Source organism: Schistocerca gregaria, chromosome 3 (genome assembly GCF_023897955.1).
Source record: "Schistocerca gregaria isolate iqSchGreg1 chromosome 3, iqSchGreg1.2, whole genome shotgun sequence".
Lineage (NCBI taxonomy): Eukaryota > Metazoa > Arthropoda > Insecta > Orthoptera > Acrididae > Schistocerca > Schistocerca gregaria.
This window is the reverse complement of record NC_064922.1, coordinates 935753526-935778014: the sequence shown is the minus strand read 5'-3', so window position 1 is coordinate 935778014 and position 24489 is coordinate 935753526. Positions and strand designations below refer to the sequence as shown.

The window sequence follows — 24489 nt, the reverse complement described above, 5'->3', positions numbered from 1 at the left end:
AGAAAGAAAGCTGTCAGATCTCTCTCCTTGCCCATGCAGGTAATATTGACTTTTCCAGATATTATGAACCATGGACCTTACCGTTGGTGGGGAGGCTTGCGTGCCTCAGCGATACAGATGGCCGTACCATAGGTGCAACCACAACGGAGGGGTATCTGTTGAGAGGCCAGACAAACATATGGTTCCTGAAGAGGGGCAGCAGCCTTTTCAGTAGTTGCAGGGGCAACAGTCTGGATGATTGACTGATCTGGCCTTGCAACATTAACCAAAACGGCCTTGCTGTGCTGGTACTGCGAACAGCTGAAAGCAAGGGGAAACTACAGCCGTAATTTATCCCGAGGACATGCAGCTTTACTGTATCATTAAATGATGATGAAGTCCTCTTGGGTAAAATATTCCGGAGGTAAAATAGTCCCCCATTCGGATCTCCGGGCGGGGACTACTCAGGAGGACGTCGTTATCAGGAGAAAGAAAACTGGCATTCTACGGATCGGAGCGTGGAATGTCAGATCCCTTAATCGGGCAGGTAGGTTAGAAAATTTAAAAAGGGAAATAGATAGGTTAAAGTTAGATATAGTGGGAATTAGTGAAGTTCGGTGGCAGGAGGAACAAGACTTTTGGTCAGGTGAATACAGGGTTATAAATACAAAATCAAATAGGGGTAATGCAGGAGTAGGTTTAATAATGAATAGGAAAATAGGAATGCGGATAAGCTACTACAAACAGCATAGTGAACGCATTATTGTGGCCAAGATAGACACAAAGCCCATGCCTACTACAGTAGTACAAGTTTATATGCCAACTAGCTCTGCAGATGATGAAGAAATTGATGAAATGTATGATGAGATAAAAGAAATTATTCAGGTAGTGAAGGGAGACGAAAATTTAATAGTCATGGGTGACTGGAATTCGTCAATAGGACAAGGGAGAGAAGGAAACAAAGTAGGTGATTATGGATTGGGGCTAAGAAATGAAAGAGGAAGCTGTCTGGTAGAATTTTGCACAGAGCATAGCCTAATCATAGCTAACACTTGGTTCAAGAATCATAAAAGAAGGTTGTATACATGGAAGAATCCTGGAGATACTAAAAGGTATCAGATAGATTATATAATGGTAGACAGAGATTTAGGAATCAGGTTTTAAATTGTAGGATATTTCCAGGGGCAGATGTGGACTTTGACCACAATCTATTGGTTATGACCTGTAGGGTAAAACTGAAGAAACTGCACAAAGGTGGGAATGTAAGGACATGGGATCTGGATAAGCTGAAAGAACCAGAGGTTGTACAGAGTTTCAAGGAGAGCATAAGGGAACAATTGGCATCAATGGGGGAAAGAAACACAGTTGAAGAAGAATGGGTAGCTCTGAGGGATGAAGTAGTGAAGGCAGCAGAGGATAAAGTAGGTAAAAAGACGAGGGCTGCTAGAAATCCTTGGGTATTGGAAGAAATATTGAATTTAATTGATGAAAGGAGAAAATATAAAAATGCAGTAAATGAAGCAGGCAAAAAGGAATACAAACGTCTCAAAAATGAGATCGACAGGAAGTGCAAAATGGCTAAGCAGGGATGGCTAGAGGACAAATGTAAGGATGTAGAAGCTTATCTCACTAGGGGTAAGATAGATACTGCCTACAGGAAAATTAAAGAGACATTTGGAGAGAAGAGAACCACGTGTATGAATATCAAGAGCTCAGATGGCAACCCAGTTCTAAGCAAAGAAGGGAAGGCAGAAAGGTGGAAGGAGTATATAGAAGGTTTATACAAGGGCAATGTACTTGAGGACAATATTATGGAAATGGAAGAGGATGTAGACGAAGACAAAATGGGAGGTAAGATACTGCGTGAAGAGTTTGACAGAGCACTGAAAGACCTGAGTCGAAACAAGGCCCCCGGAGTAGACAACATTCCATTAGAGCTACTGACTGCCTTGGGAGAGCCAGTCATGACAAAACTCTACCAGCTGGTGAGCAAGATGTATGAGACTGTTGAAATACCCTCAGACTTCAAGAAGAATATAATAATTCCAATCCCAAAGAAAGCAGGTGCTGACAGATGTGAAAATTACCGAACTATCAGTTTAATAAGTCACAGCTGCAAAGTACTAACGCGAATTCTTTACAGACGAATGGAAAAACTGGTAGATGCGGACCTCAGGGAGGATCAGTTTGGATTCCATAGGAATGTTGGAACACGTGAGGCAATACTGACCTTACGACTTATCTTAGAAGAAAGATTAAGAAAAGGCAAACCTACGTTTTTAGCATTTGTAGACTTAGAGAAAGCTTTTGACAATGTTGACTGGAATACTCTCTTTCAAATTCTGAAGGTGGCAGGGGTAAAATACAGGGAGCGAAAGGCTATTTACAATTTGTACAGAAACCAGATCGCAGTCATAAGAGTCGAGGGGCATGAAAGGGAAGCAGTGGTTGGGAAAGGAGTGAGACAGGGTTGTAGCCTCTCCCCGATGTTATTCAATCTGTATATTGAGCAAGCAGTAAAGGAAACAAAAGAAAAATTTGGTGTAGGTATTAAAATTCATGGAGAAGAAATAAAAACTTTGAGGTTCGCCGATGACATTGTAATTCCGTCAGAGACGGCAAAGGACTTGGAAGAGCAGTTGAACAGAATGGACAGTGTTTTGAAAAGAGGATATAAGATGAACATCAACAAAAGCAAAACGAGGATAATGGAATGTAGTCAAATTAAATCGGGTGATGCTGAGGGAATTAGATTAGGAAATGAGACACTTAAAGTAGTAAAGGAGTTTTGCTATTTAGGAAGTAAAATAACTGATGATGGTCGAAGTAGAGTGGATATAAAATGTAGACTGGCAATGGCAAGGAAAGCGTTTCTCAAGAAGAGAAATTTGTTAACATCGAATATAGATTTGTGTATGAGGAAGTCGTTTATGAAAGTATTTGTTTGGAGTGTAGCCATGTATGGAAGTGAAACATGGACGATAACTAGTTTGGACAAGAAGAGAATAGAAGCTTTCGAAATGTGGTGCTAAAGAAGAATGCTGAAGATTAGATGGGTAGATCCCATAACTAATGAGGAAGTATTGAATAGGATTGGGGAGAAGAGAAGTTGCGGCACAACTTGACCAAAAGAGGGGATCGGTTGGTAGGACATATTCTGAGGCATCGAGGAATTACCAATTTAGTATTGGAGGGCAGCGTAGAGAGAGACCAAGAGGTTAATACACTAAACAGATTCAGAAGGATGTAGGTTGCAGTAGGTACTGGGAGATGAAGAAGCTTGCACAGGATAGAGTAGCATGGAGAGCTGCATCAAACCAGTCTCAGGACTGAAGACAACAACAACAACAACAACAACAACAACAACAACAACAGATTGCGTCTGTCATAGTACACTTAGGAAATATACACACATATATGTATTTGCTCCCAAAATGGTTCAGTTGTTGACATGACCTCTGGCACCCCATGTTTGTCCCTTTCTGTGATACTGACACTACTTTAATATCTTCCAGTGGAGAGCTGGGCTAAAAGATTAGAGACACAGTTTACAGGATACTGCCACACTGCTGCTGGGTTCTCTCATAGTGGGAAAGACATGACATTCACTGAGGTACATGGCCATTTTATTTTATGTGACAACAATACATGTAGACTGCCTTGAGAATTTTACTGAGGCATTTTGTTTGTTGGATTTCTTCAGACACATAGGCAGGTAGTCAGATAACAGTTGTAGCACAGGCTTGTAGGATGTGGTTGACCTTATGTAGAGCTCCTTTTTTTTTTTTTTTTTTTTTTTTTTTTTTTTTTTTTTTTTTTTTTTTTTTTTTTTTTTTTTTTCGAATCATCTCCACAGCCATAAAATTACACGGCGAATGTCATTCATCTCCTGGTCCATCTCTTGCTAATCTTGGCTGGAATCTAATCTGTTACTTACATGCCTACATGGGATGTCATGCAAATGAAACAAAATTTGATTAATTTCTACATATTTCATTGTAACCACTAAACATTGTAAGACAGATGATAAAGCATTTTGATGGTCTACCTGTTTGTTTGAAACAGGAGGCAGAATTATTTTCTTTCCTGGATGGCAAAAATTATTAACAGGCCTTCTTAGTTTATGAGGGTACATATTGAAGATAGCTAAGTGTGCAAAAATCACATAGTAGATCGGCTGAAACAAAGTTGTAAAAATTGAAACACATTATATGTACGATGATTACAGAGAAGTTGATCACTGCAAGGGTTCTAGGACTATGATAACAAGCACCGAATTTAGGTAACCTTGGACAAATGGGTACTAATTATCTCAGTCAGACGATTGTTAGGACAGCCAATTGTAGGATTAGGAAAGTGGGTTAGTGGTTGATGTGCCAGAGAAGCTGAGTAATAAAGACTCACAAAATACTAATTAGTATTTGTAGTACAGTCATTGAGAAGATTCATTTGTTTAATGTTTTTGAATGGAGTTAGCAGTCTTTGAAGTAATAAGTAGTTGTATGAAATTCAGATATGTTATCCTACATATAAGTGGTTACATAGTTCCTATTTGAGTCTGATAGCCCAAATTTAGTAACATTACCTATACTATCGACACACATTTCTGTCAGGTGCCTTTTTAATTTGTTTTCAAAGTGCTTAAATCCTTCTGCCTTTTCACCAGGTTCACTTTTTAATTGGCCATACACAAGCAGACTTTAGCAATGGGCCAAGGATGTTTCTTCCAGATTCTTGAACAGCTGTAATCCCCATCTGTGTGTTAGTGGAAAAGTGATCTTCAGACCATTACCAACAATTCTTGGAAGCTGTGATTGAATGACATTAACTAGGCTTTGTGAAAATTGACACACACACACACACACACACACACACACACACACACACACACACACACACACACACACACACACAAAACAGGTCATACAAGGCGACTGTTGAAACATTTGTAGATGGTATGTGGATCTAAGCTGCAAAATTTGAAATAAAGTTTCAGAAAACAGATCTTCATTTGTTTGACAGTATTGTCTGTAGCTCTTTTACAATAACTGAATGTATTTAAAATCAGTCTTTGCAATTATGGGCTAAGGAATAACAGTGCCAAATGAGGGAATACCTCAAAAATACAGACTGCATTTCCAGACATGAGTGAGAATCAGACAGAAAAAGTATTCTTAGTAAACTTGGCATATTTTGTAACAAACTGTTACAAACTGTTAGAAATCTAACAAAATTGTGAATGTGTTTCATTACAGGCCACTAATGATCTTTTATTTCAATAAAATGAAATGTGTTTGGGTGCAAAAGTACACATATTCTTGTAGTTACAAAACTGTGTTGAGTGCCAATAAACAGTTGCTTGTACTGTGTTCATGTATGTATTACATGTACCTGTGTTGTATCTGTTATTTTACTATTATTACTAATTACTAATTACTGTACTGTACAGAGGATCAAGAATGCTCTCTTCCTAGAATATTGAAGCTTCATGATTGTCAGAGGAATGCCTGCAATTCTGAATCAGGTCTAAATATCTGGAATGTGGCCTTTTGGCAGCCCATTTTTTGAACCATTTTGTGCGATTTTTCTTTTGAAAATATGTTAGGGCATATCATACAAATCACTGATGACTGCCACAATTTTCTTCCTGCTGGTGTCATAATTGTTTCTCCTTGACAATATAAATGAGTTTAAAATAAGTTTAAAAAGTCTGGAAATGTATTAAAGTTAAATAATCTGTTAAAAATGCCATACTGTACAATGTACTTAAGGCGAGACATGATCAGAAGTCCTGAAATCCATCACCTGTGCCTCTTGGCATGTCAAGCACCCACAGTAGTCCAGGTCCATCAGTAAATAACCAAAATCTACTAATTTACACCACACACAAATGGGTCCATCCTCTGGGAAGATATGAGATATGAGATCCAACAGCTGGAACATGCATGTTGGTGAAAAACAATGAGTCTGAGATTAGTTTTCCAGAACTCAAAAATGTCTATGGAACTGACCCGTGGTTCTGGATCATCACAGAAATATGTTTGTGTGTGACAAGCTATTGTCAGTTTGAAGTTTTCTACACCTACATCCACATTCAGTAAACATTGTGAAGTGTATGGCAGAAGGTACTCCTACAGTATCATATATTAGGATTTCTTTCTGTTCCGGTCATGTATGGAGCATGAGAAGAATGCCTGTATAAATTCAGCTGAGCACACAGTAATTATCTACCCTTGTCTCTGTAGGAGATTCATCACTTAATACTGGTTCTAGAAACTTTCTAAACAGGCTTCCATGGGATAGTTGATATCCAGCTTTCAGTGTTTGTCAGGTGGGATTTTTCAGAATCTTTGTAATGCTCTCCCATAGATCAAACAAACTCATCACTGTTCATGTTGTCTTTCTTTGCGTGTGTTCAATATCCTTGTGAGTCCCACTTGTACAGGTCTCTCACACTTGAACAGTATTCCAGGATGGGCTGCTTGAGTTTTTGTAAGTAATCCCTTTTGTGGGCTTGTTACATTTTCCCAGTATCCTGCCATTCAACCAAAGTCTACCACTTGCTTTACCTATGACTGCACCTAGATGATTAATGTATGTAAAGGAAAATTCACACGAGAAAACTGTAAAACCATGAGCCAGATTTGGTGGCCTTAGTGGCGTGAAATTTGTTGTACTGTGGGCATACACACGCAAAAATATATGACCTATCCTAGCTTTTGAAACTATTAATTCTTTTCTTACGGAGAGTGTGACAGATTGGGGAGATGGGTTTTTCTCATCCTGATGTGTGAGTGACCTATCCCTTTCTTTTTAACTTGCTGCAGCTAATCCCTCTTTCCTCTCTAAGGAAGGGACTTGTATATCCTCAATTAAGATAGTGCTATTACTTTTACTCATGTTTACTGGCATTACTAAGCATGTCATTTTCTGAAAGCATGTAACAGTCAGCAATTATATCGCATAATACTTTGTAATCATTACACTTAGCACCCCACAAACTGTTACACACAGTATGAGTTGATGCCATCTGTCTTCAGTAATTTTACCTTCTTCTCTTGAGATGGTCATTTATGTCCTCATACAAACGATGTGTGCCACTTGTCACTTTTTCTCACTCTTGTAAAAGTCTGACACCACTATGTATACATTTCCATAAAATTAAATTTTACAAAAAACTGTGTCAGGACTGTCTGGATAGCATTTTTCTAATATGATGCACTGCCATTTAATGAAATATAAATATCCTTTTTAAGCAGACATTTTGTGCCCTTATCAATAGAGGAATTGAATGAGAAAGTTTCACGCCACCAAATCTGGCTCATGGTTTTACAGTTTTTCTCGTGTGAATTTTCCTTTACATACATTAATCATCTAGGTGCAGTCATAGGTAAAGCAAATGGCAGACTTTGGTTGAATGGCAGGATACTGGGAAAATGTAACAAGCCCACAAAAGGGATTACTTATAAAAACTCAAGCAGCCCATCCTGGAATACTGTTCAAGTGTGAGAGACCTGTACAAAGTGGGACTCACAAGGATATTGAACACACGCAAAGAAACTGCACTGAGGATTTTTTCTTCCACAACATTTGCTGTTTTGCAGATCTGGCTGATCTGTGATCTTACTTACACGGTGTACCACAAAAAATGGTTCTCCTGCCAAATTTTTCCATTGTTGTGGTCTTCAGTCCGAAGACTGATTTGATGCAGCACTCAGTTCCACTCTGTCCTCTACAAGTCTCTTCAGCTCCGAATAACTACTACAACCCATATCCTTGTGAACCTGCTTCCTGTGTTCATCTCTCGATATCCCTTTGCAATTTTCACTCCCACACATCCCTCCATTACTAAACTGATGTTTCCCTGATGTCTCAGAATCTGTCCTGTCAACCAGTCCCAGCGTTTAATTAAGTTTAGCCACAAAAAATGTTTTCTCTCCCCAATTCTGTTCTATATCTCCTCATTTGTTATGTGATCTACCCATCTTATCTTTCAGTATTCATCTGTAGCTCCACATTTCAAATGCTTCTATTTTCCTCTTGTCTGGAATGTAACTTTCACACAAAGCTACACCAGAGACAAATACCTTCAGAAAAGACTTCTTAACACTTAAATCTATATTTGATGTTAACAAATTTGTCTTCTTCAAAAACACTTGTCTTGCCATTGCCAAGCTACATATTTTGACAATCATTTTACTGCCCAAATACTAAAACAGATCTACTACTTTTACTGTCTCATTTCTTCAGCTAACTCCCTCAGCACTAGCTGCTTTAATTTAACCACATTCAATTACCCTTTGTTTTTCTTTTGTTCACATTCATCTTATATCCATATTTGAAGACACTGTCAGTTCCATTCAACTGCTCTTCCAAGTCCTTTTCCAACTCTGACAGTTTTACAATGTCATCAGCAAACCTCAAAGTTTTTATTTCTTCTCCCGCAACTTTAATCCCATTTAATATTTTTTTCTTTCGTTTCCTTTACTGCTTGCTCAGTGCACAGACTGAATAACTTCTGCAAAGGCTAACACTTCATCTCACCCCCTTCTCAACTACTGCTTCCCTTTCATGCCCATCAACTCTTCTAACTGCTGTCTGATTTCTGTACAAGTTGTAAATAACCTTCCATTCCCTGTGTGTTACTCCTGCTACATTCAGTATTTCGAAAAGCATATGTCAGCTAACATTGTCAGAAGTTTTCTCCAAGTCTACAGGTGCTTTAAATGTAGGTTTGCCTTTCCCTGACCTATCTTCTAAGACTAAGAGAAGTTGTAGGGTCAGTATTGTTTAAGAGAAGTCATAGGGTCAGTATTGCCTTGTGTCTTCCTGCGTTACTCTAGAATCCAAAATGACCTTCTCTGAGGGCGGCTTCTACCAATTTTTTCATTATATTGCAAAGAATTCATGTTGGTATTTTTTAGTCAGACTGATTAAACTGATAGTACAGTACTATTCACACCCGTAATTGCCTGCTTTCTTTGGAACTGGAATTACTACATTCTTTTTGAAGTCTGAGGTTATTTCATCTGTCTCATGCTTCTTGCATACCAGTTGGAATAGTTCTATCGTGGCTGGCTCCCCAAGTATATAAACAGTTCTGACAGAATGTTCTACTTGATCTTGCCCTGTCAAATTCTTCTCACAGTGTCATATCACCCATCTCACCTTCAGCTACATCTTTTGCCCTTTCTACATTACTGCTTTCAATTTCATTCCCCTTGTATAGCTCCCAGTATACTCCTTTCATTTCCCATTCCTTTCTTTTCTTTCTTAGTATAAGTTTTCCATCTGTGCTCTTGATATAAATGCTGCTGCTTCTCTATTCTCCAAAGGTCTCTTTAGTTTTCCTATGTACGGTGCCTGTCTTTCCCTTAGTGATATATGCTTCTATATTTTTCCTCTAGCCATTCCTGCTTAGCAACTCTGCGCTTCCTTTCAATCTCATTTTTTAGATGTTTCTATTCCCTTTCATCTATGTCACTTGCTACATTTTTCTTTTTTTTTCTTTTCATCAGTCAAATTCAATATCTCCTGTAATATCCAAGATTTCTACTAGGCCTTGTCTTTTTATTTATTTGATACTCTGCTGTCTTCACTATTTCATCTCTCAAAGCTGCCCACTCATCTTCTGCTGTATTCCTTTCCCTTGTTGTAGTCAATCATTGCTTGGTGCTTCCTCTTTGAAGTTGTTAACAACCTGTGGTTCTTTCAAATGATCCAAGTCTCAACTTCTTATTTTCCTACCTTTTTGCAACTTCTTCAGTTTTAATCTACAGTTCATAACCAATAATTGTGTTCAAAGTCCATGTCTGCCCCTGGAAATGTCTTACCATTTAAAATCTGGTTTCAAAATCTGTTTTTGTACAATCAATCTGAGATGTCCCAGTGTTTCCAGGTCTCTTCCAAGTGTACAGTCATCTGTAATGATTCTTATACAATGTCTTAACAATAATTAAATGATACTCGATGTAAAGTTCTACCAGGCAGCTTTCTCTTTCATTCCTTTCCCATAGTCCATATTCACCTACTGTTTTTGCTTCTCTTTCTTTTCCCACTACTGAATTCCAGTCTCCCATTATAAGTAAATTTTCCTCTCCCTTAACTGTCTGAATAATTTATTTTGTCTCATCAAGCATTTCTTTAATCTCTTCATTATACGCAGACAAATAAACTTCTACTACTGTAGTGGGTGTTGGCTTCATGCCATCTTGGCTACGGTAATGCTTTCTCTATACTTCTGATAGTAGCTGACCCGCATTCTTATTTTCTTATTCATTATGAGACTTACTCCTCCATTACCCGTAATTGATTGTGTATTTATATCCCCATACTCATGTGAAATGAAGTCCTGTTTGTTTGTGTTGACTGACACGAACAACATAGCACACAATGAAGCCAAAATTGTATAAAAAGTTTGAAGAGTTTTTTAGACATAAATAAGATGATAAACACTGTTGAGATGATATCTCACAGACATGACCTGATCTTTAATTTGTGTGCTAAGAAAGAGATCCGTAAAACCAATATTCAGATCAAACAACCTTGCTCCACGAACCCCAAATGCAATGTAGTAAATATTAGTAGACTAGAGAAAACTCTGCACATTGAACATGGTGAGTATCCAAATTCCCTGGGAAGAAATTTCTCTGTCAAGAGAGAGACAGAATTGTAAATGAAATTCATGAGCACAAATCTTCTTTTAAAAGACAGTTTTGCTGTGCAGGCTTATGAACCTCATTTTTTTGAATGAAAACTATGTTACAAGAAGAGAAAGAGTAGACCTTGGTAAGAGGAAAGTGCAGCAGACTTATTCAGTTCAGATAATAGTGCTGCCTTAGACCACCCAGCAAAAATAAATGACCATGCAAGACCCAGTGAAATCAAAATATTTTTGCGTACCAATAGCATTATTCTCCTTCTTCATATAAGTGTACAATCTCCTAGGGGTAAAATGAGTGTACCGTAATACTGGCTTGATAAAATTAACTGCAGTGTTTTGTGTATTAATAAACACTGGGTGAAACAGTCAAAAATAGTTCCTCTAAGAACATGCTTAAAGGCATATTTGAAGTAGCTGGCATGGTAATGAGTACACAGAAAATTGTGATTGTCTCTGTTCATCAAACTCCTGGCCCTGATGGAATAGTATTTATAGGAAGATGTAGGGGCAACTGGGGTGGGGGCCAGTAAAGTGCTGCTTGTGGGAGCATGCAGAGACAAGGTGGGAGAGAGAGTAGGGCAGCTAGGTGCAGTCAGGAGGTATGACAGAGGACAGTGCAGGCAGAGGGGGGGGGGGGGGGGGGGGAGGGAGGGGGGGGTGTTTAGCAGAAAAGGAGAGAAGTAAAAAGACTGAGGGTGAATTGGTGGAATAGAGGGCTGAATAGTCCTGGAATGGGAACAGGGAAGGGGCTAGATTGGTAAAGACAATGTTTAATGAAGATCGAGGCCAGGAGGCTTACGGGAACATATGATATATTACAGGAAGAGTTTCTACCAGTGCAGTTCAGAAAAGCTTGGATTGGTTAGAAGGATCCAGGTGACAAAGGCTGTAAAGCAGTCATTTAAAAATGAGAATGTGGGGTGCTTAGCAATGGGATGGTCCAGCTGTTTCTTGGCCATTCGTACAGACAGACAGCTTGTTGGTTGTCATGCCCACCAGAACAGTGGTTGCAGCTTAACTTTTAGATCACATAGCTGGTTTCACAGGTAGCCTTGCTTTTGATGGGATAGGTGATGTTTGTTGCATCTAGGTGTAATACAGGGACATGAACCATGAGGCAAGGAGTTGGTAGCAGGAGTTGTGTAGGAATCAATGAGGGTATTGTGTAGGATCAGTGGCTGGCAGAGTACCACTGTGGGAGGGGCAGGAAGGTTAGTGGGGAGGAATTTTCTCATTTCAGGCCATGACAGAGAACGTAATTCAGTTGCTCCAGTTCTGGGTGGTACTGAGTCACAAGGGGAATGCTCCTACGTGGCCACACAGTAGGACTTGGGGAGCTGGCGGGTGACTGGAAAGATAAGTCATGCAAGATATGTTTTTCTACAAGGTTGGGAGGGAGACTCTCAGTATATTTTGACAGGGCCCAACTTGTAACTGTAGGTGCAACAGCCATGGGTGGCTAGGCTGTATGGAAGGGACTTCTTCATACTGAATGGATGCCAACTGTCGAAGTGGAGTTATTGCAGGTGCTTGGTAGGTCTGATTGGGACAGAGGTACTGATGTAGCCATCTTTGAGGTGGAGGGCAACTTTGAGGAAGGAGGTTTGTCGGGTTGAGTAGGACCAGGTGAAGTGAGTGGCAGCGAAGGTGTTGATGTTCTGGAGCAATGTAGATAGGGTGTCCTCACCCCTGATCCAGATCACAAAGATGTCATCAGTGAATCTGAACCAGGTGGGGGGTTTGGGATTCTGGGTGTCCAGGAAGGATTCCTCTAAATGGCCCATGAATAGGTTGCCATAGGATGATGCCTTGCAGGTGCCCATTGTCATACCCTGGATTTGCTTGTAGGTAATGTTTTCAAAGGAGAAGTAATTGTGGGTGAGGATATAGTATGTCATAGTGACTACGAATGAGGTTGCTGGTTTGGAATCTGTCACACAGGTAGTGTTCAGTAGCAGAAAAGCCATGGGCATTAGGGATGTTAGTGTAAAGGGAGGTGCCATCAATAGTGATGAGCAGGGCACCATGTGATAAAGGAACAGGAATTGTGGAGAGATGTTGGAAGAATGTATTGATAAGATACACCTATCGTCATGAGAATGTGAAGTGGGTGACATGTAAAAATATAAAAAATTAAATTGTCTAAGCCACATTTTGTGGGTCTTTATGGTGATTTGTGGGAGTCCTGATGGAGTAGTCTGAACCAAACTTGGTACACTTATCCCTTATTATCTGGAAAACCCCTGGAGACAAGACATGTTTAGTACCTTCAGTTGTAGGGAAGGGGAAACTTTTATGGGAAATCATCTCAGATGGCAGATATTAAAATTGTTGATGTTTGTGGCCTCTCTGTGTTAGTTGTTGCTTCAGTTATATTTATCATGTAGATAAGAATTTTTCGTATCTACATAATTATCAACATGATAAAAATAAATTACTGGTGTTAATGCCATATTCAAAGGTCCTTGGAGTCATTGGCTGGTTGGTGACATTTTACCCCTACTAATGGGTAGGAATGGAAATGAGGTGGTACAAAAAAATAAGTAATGAGGTAATCAGCTAATAAAGAAAAAATAGCATTTTCCCCAAGAACAGAACCTTATGGCATACTGTGAGTGACAGTTTGTAATTCATATCTCTATTTATTCACATGTCTCCCACTAGCTTACCTCATGTTTGCTGCACTTCCTGTTATTTGTTGTTTAAGCTTTTTAAAAGTTGTAGTATTTGTCTAAAATCCTGTATGAATGCAGCTTTGCAGTTAGTGGTGAATGATTCATTCAGTCAAATGCATTACCAATATCTATAAAAATTCGACACATCTTCTATTGTCTGTCAAGGGAACACAGAAAACGATCAACAAAATATAATGTAACCACTTTAATTGATCTCCTCTTGCTGAAACCATGTTGTTCTGAGTACAGTATTTTAAATGTTGTCATGAATTGTAAGATTCTGTGTTCTGTTATTATTTAAGAAATGATTGCAAAAGTGGAAGTCAATTATATTGCCTTCTGGTTCCCTAATTCACCTCAATTTATTCATTTAAAGGCAAGTTTCCATTACTTTTAAGAAATCTGAAAAAAAACCACTTGTATCTGCTGAAGTATTCAGAAGGACAGTAAGAGTTTTAGTGGACTGCTACTGCTCTCTCTTATCTGACATGATGTAATGCCATCTGAGACCGATGAGTCTTTGACATTTAGTTGGAAACCTTATGTTCATTATAGTGAATACAGTGGTATGGTGTACTCCCAGATGTTCAGCCAAGTTTTTGTTTTCATTTAATGTATATGTTCCAATTATTAACTCAGCTGTCTTAAGGTGCTGCAGGTATTGCCATTATGGGTACTCGCTGCCTGGACTTCTTTCAGACTGTGAACTATTGTCGGTTTTACACTGCTATTTGTAGCTGAGTGTGAGTTCAACTTCTAGCTCTCACTATGTCCTTTGATACTCATTTGTTTTCAGAGCCTGCACTGATATTCTGCGAAACACACATTCTCCAGCATTTCCCAACTATGTTGGAGATCTTCATTACTGGACCCCAAGCCTTGTTTAAATTGAAACATCCATCCCTCTTTATTAGGTTTTCCAAAATCTTTATTTTGATGGACTCCGTAATTAAGCTGACTGAGAAACTTGGTATTTGTATGCTGATAGTGGTCCCATCATATCTAATATCATGATAATATTCAAGGCAGTGCTTTGTGTCAGCTTGGTTGATGTTCATTTCACCTCTCCTCTGATGTTCTGGTAGTCTGCCCCACATTTATACGTGGAATTTGTGGCATTGTGTTCACATCATCTGTCTAATTTTCTAATTTTGTGTTACTATTTTTGTTGTCACAAAAGCAAAATACTTGATGAAGATTTCTGCCATATCCTGAGAATCTACACCATTCTCACAGTCTTTGAGAGGGTAGATCCCATCTGCTGTTTTGATCACTTTTACTCTCTTTCTGTTTGAGAAGGGGGATAAATTTTGTGATTAGTTTTCTCCTTTACCTGCAGCTGTATTAATGAAGAAGGTATTTGTCTCTCAGGTGAATGTGTAGTATTCTTTCCTTTTCATTTTGTACACAATATTATGTGCTTCCGTCTTTTTTGCTTTTAGAGGTAACTGCCTACATGTACTGATTCCCACTTTTCCCAGTTTAACACTGTATTTAGTAAAATTATGTTTTATGAGTTGACTTTGCTTTTCTCCAACCATATTTTCTCCTATATACTCAACAGTGCTTATATTAATTCTACAAATGTTGTGAAGTTTTGTACCAAAATGGTTTTTATTGCGTGGATGTCACATTGGTATGTAAATATATTCATCACTGTGTGATCAAGACTATTACACTACAGTGTGTCACTATGACAGATTTACGTGTTTATTCTGTAAGATTATAAGTATGCAATTTGTCTATAAATGTCTAAGTGTGTGCTGTATCTTCCCTTCTGTCTAAGTTTGAATCCATAGCAAATATTAAATAAAACATCTTTGTTTAAAATTCTTAAATTGTAAATTCTAATTACTGAAAGAATGTTTTTAATTACCCATTTGGTGACCAATAGAAACCTAGTCCACAGCATTATCTTCCCTGCATATGTTATTTCTACTGCTTCAAAACTCACTTTTGTAGTTATTTTTTTGGAGAAACTAGAAATAAAGGACTCCTCGTGAAGGAATTATCTGATGAGGAGGAGGAGGAGATTAGTGTTTAACATCCCGTCGACAATGAGGTCATTAGAGACGGAGTGCAAGCTCGGCTGAGGGAAGGATGGGGAAGGAAATCAGCCGTGCCCTTTCAAAGGAACCATCCCGGCATTTGCCTGAAGCGATTTAGGGAAATCACGGAAAACCTAAATCAGGATGGCCGGAGACGGGATTGAACGGAATTATCTGAAGGGGGTGGAAATCAGTAGATGTATGATGTACATGTGCAGACAAATAAATTATTACAATTTCAGAAAAAATTGATGATTTATTCAAGAGAAAGAGTTTTGCAAATTGAGCACATCAGTAACATGGTCCATCTCTGGCCCTTATGCAAGCAGTTAATTGGTTTGGCACTGATTGATAGAGTTGTTGGATGTATTCCTGAGTGATATTGTGGCACATTATGTCCAATTGGCATGTTATCTCATTAAAATTGTGAGCTGGTTGGAGAGCCCTGTCCATAATGCACCAAACGTTCTCAATTGAGCAGGGATCCGGTTATCTTGCTGGTAAAGGTAGGATTTCACAGTCATGAAGATAAGCAGTAGAAACTCTTGTTGCATACTGGTGGGCATTTTCTTGCTGAAATGTAAGCCCAGTATGATTTGCCACCGAGGACTATAAAATGTCATGTACAATATCGTCGATGTACCACTGTGCTGTAAGGGCATCGCAGATGACAACCAAAGGAGTCCTGTTATGAATAGAAACGGCACCCAAGACCATCACTCCTGGTTGTGGTGTGGTGACAGTAAGGTTGGTATCCCACTGCTGCCTGTGGTGTCTCCAGACATGTCTTCAGCCTGGAATATCATTAGCTGAGTAGGATTGTCTTTAGTGATGAGTCTTGCTTCGAACTGAGCCATGATGATCAGTGAAGACGTGTCTGGAGATGCCCGTGACAGAGGAGGAACACTGACATGGCTGTCACCTGCCATTTAGATTTCTTTTACAGAAACTGCTTACATGTCTTTGTAAAGCTGTAAACTTCCATGTAATTTTCTTTCGCCCAGTGTTCAGTGAATATATGACTAATTTATTACATCTGATATTGGCATCTCTTTTACATAACTGAGACACAGTAATTGAGCAAATAATACATGTAGATTAGATTAGATTAGATTAGATTAATACTTGTTCCATAGATCATGAATACGACACTTCGAAATGATGTGGAACATGTCAGGTTAATAAAAGATGTCTGTACAAAATATTACATTATACAAAATATTGCATGACACTAATGTTTAAGTTAGTTTTTTCTTCACTTAATTTATATCTAAAAATTCAGCCAGTGAGTAGAAGGAGTTGTCACCTAGAAATTCTTTTAATTGATTTTTAAATGTTGGTTGACTATCTGTCAAGCTTTTGATGCCGTTTGATAGGTGACTAAAGACTTTTGTGGCAGCATAATTTACCCCTTTATGTGCAAAGTCAGATTTAACCCTGCATAGTGAAGATCATCCTTTCTCCTGGTGTTATAGCTATTCACACTGCTGTTACTTTTGAACTGGGTTGGATTATTAACAACAAATTTCATAAGTGAATATATATACTGGAGGTTACTGTGAGGATCCCTAGATCCTTAAATAGATGTCTGCAGAATGACCGTGGGTGGGCTCCAGCAATTATTCTGATTACACGTTTTTGAGCAATGAATACTTTTCTACTCAACAATGAATTACCCCAGAATATGATGCCATACGAAAGCAGTGAATGAAAGTAGGCATAGTAAGCTAATTTACTGAGATTCTTATTACCAAATTTTGCAATAACCCTAATAGCATATGTAGCTGAACTCAGACATTTCAGCAGACAATCAATGTGTTGCTTCCAGTTTAACCTCTCATCAATGGACACACCTAAAAATTTAAACACCTGTAGTGTTGGCTGCTCAGTTAAGCCTTATCAGTTGTTTGTGAAATATTATTTTAGTTATCACAATATTTCACATTATTTTTTGAAAGTATCACTGGCATTTTGTCAGCTCTGGAAACCTAAAGACTTCCTTTGCCTTAAATCATCAATTTGTCTTTTCAATTAATTTTTCAGTCTGAATATTACACACATTTGAGAAGTACATGGGTAAATCATATGTTATATCTGTTAGTTTTCATCTTGGTATTTTATGTATTTTACTGTCTATGTGTCGAAACTTGTGCTCTTATAATCTGTAAGAAAAATTCGTATTAAGGAAACAACTTATTTTAGGAATTTATTCCCAACCCGAGAAATTCAAAATGCTGGTTGAGTTCAAGAAGATTTTGGCTGAAGATTCCAGACATCAGGCCAACAAGAGAATCTGGTAACTATTTATTACATCTTACTAATGTTTTAAAATAATTTTGATTTCAACAGTGAAATGTTCATAACTAAAGCAACAGCAGTAGTAATTTCAAGCACATAACGCACACATCTTGCCTTGTGTCCATTGGCATCCAAGTTGACAATCTCAAGAGATCATAAGACTTGGCCAGTACTTTTTGTTTTTTATCAGGCCTCTGCTTATCTTTACAATCCAAAATCCTGTAATGTATTAACAACCATTTTTGAATACTGTGCTCTGATTGATTTCATTGGATTGTACAGTGTTAGGATTAGTTCTGCTTGAATGTGCAACAAAACAGTTCCTGGTCCACTGTTACTTCATCTACAACTTCTCTTCAAAAACGAAAACTTAAAATCCATAGCAAGAGATACGCTTCATAGTGAATGCAAAAATATAGACCCACCACATCACTCTTTTACCTGCAGCATTCTGCGTACTTTCTTCCTCTTCTTCCCACTCCCATTTCTTAGTGGGTGTAAGAAAACATTTATGAACTATGCAATGACAATGATAAATATTTTTTATTCAGCTTTTTAAAATTATGTCTTGAGGGGTGAAGAACAGATTGGCAATAAGCATTCAATAAGTTCGTGCAACTAAATACTTCACTGGACTTGTGAAACCCATAAAATTTAGTTACAAAATATTGAAGAACGTGTCCCTTGCTTTTATGATATACAGCAGAGTCCCACTAATCTGAACCCCGGTAATCCAAATGTTCGGTTAATCCAAACATGAAAAATGTTAGTCTAAGTACGGAAAAGTGTGCGGTAAACTGCTGTACATACACACTATTTTAATTTACACAGTACAGTAAACATGTATTAGAAAAATTGGCAAGAAAACATTAGGTTTAAACAATGCATAACAATGAAAGAAAATCTGTCAAATGTACAGCAAACATTTTATCTCTACTTTTTAGATGATAAAACTCAGTCATTGTTTTTGGCGTAATGAAGACAGTCTGTTATATTACGTATAGTTTGCGCCATCGTCTCATAAACATCAAATCAGCAGGTGTAGCTGTGGGCTGTTGCTTCAAATAATGTAGTGTGAGGTCAAGGGCTTCTGCGGTATCACTATGTGTCACCAGCTCTCCTTTGTTTCTCTCAGGCTCATTGTCACTTCCATCACAGCAGTCCACGTCTTCCTGATCTTGAGTCACAGCAGCAACTAAATCAGCATCAGGAAGGTTCTCCAGACATGCCCCATCTGCTGCCATCCACTAATCTGTATCATTTGTAGTAAATTTTCCTGTTCATTTTCAACTAGGTTGTCCTGAAATTCAAAAGATGTCTACAGTTTTCTCCACAATTTTCTCAGAGTATTTTCTGAAATTTTCTGCCCTGCCTCAGCGGCCCAATAAACAACATCCTTCAAATTGGTCTTTTTTATTTTGTCCACTAAAGGAATGTTATCATCTTGGATCAGCATTCTTAAAAATTGTTTTCTGTAAATCAGTTTTAATGTTTGCAGTACACCCTGGTCCATTGGCTGTAGAAGTGATGTAACATTTGGTGGCAAAAACTTTGCCACAATTTCTCCATCACGCAATTCCTCAGTGCTGGAGTGAGATGGCACGTTATCAATCAAAAGGATTGCATGGGGAGACAAATGATTTTCCTTAGAAAACTGTCCAACAGAGGGAACAAACTGGCCATGAAACTATTCTTGGAACAGATTACCATCCATCCATGCTTTTTTCTGGTTGTGATAATATACGGACAGGGAATTCATGTTGCAGTTTTTAAAAGCTCTGGGCCTAGCTGATTTGCCTCTCAGCATTAAAGGCAGCTTGTGATTACTAGCAGCATTACTGCACACTAATAAACTCAAATGATCTTTGCACATTTTAAAACCAGGAGCATGAACTTCTGCTTTTGATGCCAGGCTTTTTATTGGCAATGCTCTAAAATTAAGGCCAGTCTCGTCAGAGTTATAAATTTGTTGGGGAGAATACTTTCCCTCTCTTATATTTTTTTCAAACACACCCAAGTATTCCTTCGCTGCATCATGGTCATAAGAAATCTTCTCTCCAGTAATAGTCAGCTGACGGATTCCATGACGTTTTTTGAATCTGTCCAACCAACCCGTACTCGCACTAAAAGACTCATCACCATTCATTAACTTGTTCAGGTAAACAACCTTCTCCTCGAACAGTGCTCCACTCATAGGAGTTCCCCTTTCTCTTTACTGCATAAACCAAAGGAAAAGAGCTTCATCCACTTTATCGTATTGGGACTGTTCCAAAGTCTGCCAAATTTCGAGTGTTTTTCCTGAAGACGTTGCACAGGACTGTTCAAGCTTCACTTGGTTCTTTTTCAGTCACAAATAGTTGCTTTACCAACACTCAGTTCCATTGCCAGTTTAGATACATTCTCACCATTGTCTATCTGCTTCAAAGCATTCAGTTTTTCTTTCCAGAGTTAACGTTGTATGTTTCTGTTTACTCATGACAAACATATGTATACCACTACACCTGAACGGACACAATGCAACTTTTATGCATGCCAGAAATTGATAACTAACATAACCAAGTGCTTAGCGAGCGAACTGACAGTGCACTGACCTCAGAAACTACAAAGGTCTCAACAATGCACAACAACAATGGCAGGGAGTGAGAGTTTTGTTTTGCTTTAGGGCACAAAAAACAGCTGGGATCATACGCACCCAAATCAAAACTAGAGAACACAAACACAGTGTGGAGTTAAATGACTATGCATCAGTCCCAATTGACAGGAGACAGCTGAAAACAGGCACGTGGAAAAAGGGTTAGTGAGCCATTGTTCCCACACTTGTTCCCATTTGTTACCATGGTGTACCAACTTACCTGCTTAGTACTTCATTCTAGAAATGCATCACCTTAATTCTGGCTAATCTGAACAAATCGGTGATCTGAACAAGGTCCGGTCTCAATTAGTTCGGGTTAACGGGACTCTACTGCACCACCATCACAAAAAAAATTATGGGTGACGTGGAGTTTAACTCCTTTGTGCTAATAACAGTCCTTTCTTTTAAGTTGTTACATTATTGAGAGATGTACAGACTGTCAATAACTGAATGAAATAATGGGAGAATGTGATAGACATTGAACAAGTATTTAGATTATACCCAATGGCATTACTCCTCACATCTCAAGGAAGGATACGTTCTCAGACCACACAACATCCAGGATTATTTTATAGTTATTGTAATCTGTGCAACATTTTGTTCAGTAATTTTATACTTTGAGCTGCCTTCTCAATTCACACTACTACACCAAACACAAAACTTGTGTTACATGTACGATGACAACACATCTTTTTGATTTTTTACTTTAGATTCAAGCAGTACACATTGTTCCCTTTGAAATTGTCACAGTTCATTCACAGAAATGAATGGACATAAGTACTCTGTGCTTTGACTTTGACTGTCCCATTGCAGAGCATGTTCTTCCCTATATGCCAAAACAATGAATATGTATTATTCTAGTTTTGAGATGTAGGCAACTGAATGTTTCAGAGTGTCTTAAAAATCAGTTATAGTAATGTAGGAAATTGATTTGTATCTGATTTATTGTTACTACTTTTACAAATGTCTGACATGCAGTTCATAATCGTAGTCCCTCCCCTTAAGAGGGGTGGGGGTGATAATTGAATGTTTGTTGTTCCAAAATTACCAAGACAAACTGTATCTTTGCTTACATAGTGAAAGTGCATCAGACATATCAAATGCCAGTTCCAATTTTATTGCTTCAAAATAAATAACAGAAACTAAAAGCAAACAATTGGATCAACAGTAAAACTGTAAACAAAGTATCCAGTCCACAGAGACTTTTAATCTGCAGCAGAGTCCTCTTCAGTATATGGGTCAGAAAGTGATTCATGTACAGTTTCATCACTCAACAAACTGCATTAATATTAATTATATCCCCACTTACTTACCTGTTTCTCACACATCATGAGACACTATCACATTTTATCATGTTTTGCCTTGGGAACAGATATATTTGCCAAAGTTTGTCCCTTTCTTTTTAAGATTACTTCACTAGAAGCCCCTTCAAATTCTATCTTATGGAACACTGAAAGAGGTTTGTTTCTTTCATAGTGGAGTTGGCAAGCTTTGTGGATGTCTTTGCGGTTATTTCTAAAGCTTGGAAGATCATTGTACATCATTATTCAGATGACAAAAGGATGAGAATTCCTCATGCGACTTCGAATTATTTGTGCCTATGCTTCATGTTGGTACACGGGTACCGGTAAATACTTTCTTTTCTATTTTAGAGGGAACACAGTAACACTCCATTTCCATATGAGCTATTTCAAAAACATATTATCAATTGACTGGTGTGGAGGGCTTTTGTAGAGAGTGATACACATAGACAAAATGTAGATTTCGTCTGCTTACCCCAAAATCCATGTTATGTCATCCTCAGCTGTGTAATTTCTCATAGCGCCATGGTGTAGTCCTGGACTCATGTGGTGATTTCAGTTGATCATCGTTTACCATCTGTCTCCTTCCACAAATAACAAGTGCTGTCTTGACATCTTTGTGTATGGTCAGATTTCTCTGTTGGAATATTTGGTTACAAGTTCTCTCGGGAGTGCTCATCATGGTTTGTAGATCAAATTACACAGCCATCATATTTTGGTGAATCTGTGCTAGCATTTTGCCTTCATTTGAATTTCTTTCAAGCCAGATCTCTTCTCTGCAAATATTTGTCATGATCTTGCTTCAACAGCTTCTCGTTCTCAGTCAGCAAATTAAATTGGCCTGTCTGCAACACTGATCTTTCTTCAGCTCAGGGCATTGTAAATTGTGCTCATGGAATGTTTGCTGTTATTTTGGAAGAGAGACTGGCTTTCAGTTTTTGTCTTCAAATTTTGCTCTATAGACATTAGTCATTAATGTAATCTTAAGGCTTGAATCATAGTGCATCTTGAAGAGTTCTGTTTGCAATAGTGTGACATGACAGAAGGCTAACTGAAGATGTTTCTCATTTAAATCACGAAACAAGATACTTTTGCTGAATACCCTCCTGTACTCTGTATCTATCAAAATGTTTTCTTATATCAAATAGAAAGTGAAATTGATTAAAACTTACCAGAATATTCTTGTCATGGTACTACATTTTTTTTTGTATTTGGTGCTCCAGCATCAAAACATAAGTTTGTTTTCTTTATACATCACTTGAGTCTGGCGCTCATGGTCTTGCGGTAGCATTCTCGCTTCCCAAGCATGGGGTTACAGATTCAATTCCCAATGGGTCAGGGTTTTTCACCTGCCCTGGTGTGACTGGGTGTTGTGTCGTCTTCATCTTCATCATCATTCACCCCCATTGTGGTCAGAGGAAAGCAACGGCAAACTACCTCCATTAGGATCTTGCCTAGTATGGCGGTGTGGGTCTCCTGCATCTTTCCCCCTACACTTTGTCAAGAAGCATGGGACTTCATTTCCATTTTCCATACATCACTTGGGACATCCTTTATACAGTATTCGTCTTGTTCTTTCACTCGAACTGTTCAGAGTTACTGCTCACCATGGATGAGTAGCGAAAGGTGTGCAGCCTTATACCCAGGTTTACTGCCCAAATAAATTTTTCTCTGCAAATAATGCTGTGTATAATGAACTTAGTTTCTAACTGAATAGCTGAAGTGCTATCAGTCACATTGTTCTGTGTAAAGTGATGTATATTGAGGAAATACATGATTTCAAGAAAGTTTGTAAGAATATTTAATCGATATATATATCACATCCATTTTTGCACATCACACTGAAGGCTCTCAGCAGATTGACAAAATCACAAATGTGGCACATGCGCTGTTGTACTGGTACAGAGTATACTCATTTTGCACTTTTATAATAATGGACTTCACATTTTTTCCTATATTACCAAGACAACTCATTCAAGGTTTTGCTATAACAAAGAGCATGAAAAGTGGAACTAGTCAAGGCCTATAAGTCAGATTGGCCATTTTTGACAGTCATGGTTTTGGCAGCAAAGGTAGGTTGTATTGTATTCTATCATGGCAGGCACAAATATTTTTTCATAACTCAAGCAGTTTACCACTCTGTGCCAACTTTTATAGACACAGATGGGCTATCCAACATGTGACTACTAAATACGAGCATCAACTTTATACAAGTAGGTGTTCATTTCGCATTCCATATGGTATGTAACAAGATGTTTGTGTACTTTATAATTATGCGTTTCATTTAAATGTGTGAATACAACTTAGAGAAACAGCTTGAAAAAAAAGTTGAGGAGGGGGTTCATTTTGATTGCATGTTCTGTTCAATGCAGCAGCAAAGTGAGATTTTGTGCTTGTATGAAGAGATAATGTTGATGCTGTAGGAGCAAATTTCTTTTTAGCAGCTAGCAACATCCATGACTACAAGGAGCCTCCTCCATTACAATACAAGGGACTGGTTGGAAAAGTCAACATACTACCTGCCACCCTTTGTATAACCTCACTTGCACCAGTGCTAAATTACAATACTGTCTGCAGCAGAATAATTTTTATGTGCAGGCTTAAAATTTTGTTAAAGTTCTATCAGGCACGTTTGGACTGATGTGCCAAATGGTATGTCAACAAAGAGTACCACCAGTGCAGCTGACAACCTGATGTGTACCACAGTTGTGGTCCGTCATTGTTGCCTACTGGGACGTAACAGTTGAGAAGACTGATAAGTGGCCAGCCATCCTCCACTACTGGGTCGTCATGGATGATCTAAAAGCTGCCATCTTCACACCAACTAGGTGAGGTGCATCCACAGACTTCTGGCTGATTCATGATCATCTGGTGCAATCTTTATCTACTCATT

The 24489-nt window shown here is 38.4% G+C and overlaps 1 protein-coding gene across 1 annotated transcript in view; it reads left to right on the top strand.

The window, feature by feature from the left end:
- Positions 1-24489, top strand: part of LOC126355832 (general transcription factor 3C polypeptide 4-like) — a 205604-nt gene that overhangs the window by 67382 nt on the left and 113733 nt on the right. Inside the window, exon 3 of the mRNA XM_050006280.1 lies at positions 17568-17661. Coding sequence (XP_049862237.1) covers positions 17568-17661 — 94 coding nt within the window. The remainder of the gene's footprint in view (positions 1-17567; positions 17662-24489) is intronic.